This window comes from Monodon monoceros, unplaced genomic scaffold (genome assembly GCF_005190385.1).
Source record: "Monodon monoceros isolate NGI ecotype Baffin Bay Population unplaced genomic scaffold, NGI_Narwhal_1 Super_Scaffold_5, whole genome shotgun sequence".
In the NCBI taxonomy this organism is placed as follows: Eukaryota; Metazoa; Chordata; class Mammalia; order Artiodactyla; family Monodontidae; genus Monodon; species Monodon monoceros.
Genome location: NW_021703782.1, coordinates 74,853,529 through 74,854,468, shown reverse-complemented (window position 1 = coordinate 74,854,468; position 940 = coordinate 74,853,529). Strand labels below are relative to the sequence as shown.

Below are 940 nucleotides of genomic sequence, written 5' to 3'. Positions count from 1 at the left end.
GTTTTTCCACTTACTCTTCCTCTATCCACCAAGCTCTTGTCTTCTTTTTCTCTCTCTCCAAGGTAGGCTTGGCGGTCTATCAACATTTAAAAAGCTCCACTACAAATAGGCCCCATCCAATCACCTTTAATCCTTCCTGTCTGGCAAAATCCCCTATCTCTGCCTTTTCCAGAAATACCTTCCCATAAGTAGCTGATGACTATTGGATGAAATCTCACAATCAAGTCTACTGATGCCATGATAAATTCAGCCCTCATACTACCTGGAAATAATGCATCCATTCCACAGATTCTTATTCCATGCTTGCTTACATGTGAACAAAACAAATGGAACTTAGGTCACTGTTTCCTTAGTCCATTTTCTCTCCGGTGCTACTCAAATCTATTTCAAATCTCCTTCACTTTTCTCAAATTTAGGCCATCTCCACTTGCTCAGCAGATGTGCCAAGCCACCATTCACAGAGGAACTAGAAGTCACGAGATGGGAAATTTTCATCAAAATCCTTAAAAAAAAACAAACAACTTTCCCATTCCACTTTTCCTTCTTCCTTCCTGTTATACGGAAAGAAGTTTCTTTCCCAACCTCAAAGGAATTACACTTCCTGAAATGTCCTTATTGAGAGATAGCTAAACTCTAGTCTTGATGGACCGATCACCCTGGCCAGGTATCGTTTTGCTCCCTCCCTCTCCTTATGAGTCCCTCTACATCTTTTATTATTTTTAAAGCTTTTTAGTACAAAAATGTTTAAACATGCACGAAAGCAGACAGAACAGTGTAACCTCCCATACACTCCTCACCCAGCTTTCACAGTTATCATTTGGCATGTGTGATACATCCCATCTTTTACACTATGATTAAAGTGTAAAAGCCCATTTAAACGTCTTGTCATCTATCTCTTAAGACATATGCTATGTGCCCATGTCAAAGCTCTCACATTTCT

The 940-nt window shown here is 39.8% G+C and overlaps 1 protein-coding gene across 1 annotated transcript in view; it reads right to left on the bottom strand.

Moving 5' to 3' along the window:
• LOC114884462 (spermatogenesis-associated protein 31D1-like) overlaps positions 1 to 86 on the bottom strand; it is a 4,482-nt gene extending 4,396 nt beyond the window's left edge. Inside the window, exon 1 of the mRNA XM_029203461.1 lies at positions 15 to 86. Coding sequence (XP_029059294.1) covers positions 15 to 86 — 72 coding nt within the window. The remainder of the gene's footprint in view (positions 1 to 14) is intronic.
• Positions 87 to 940: the final 854 nt, after the last annotated feature.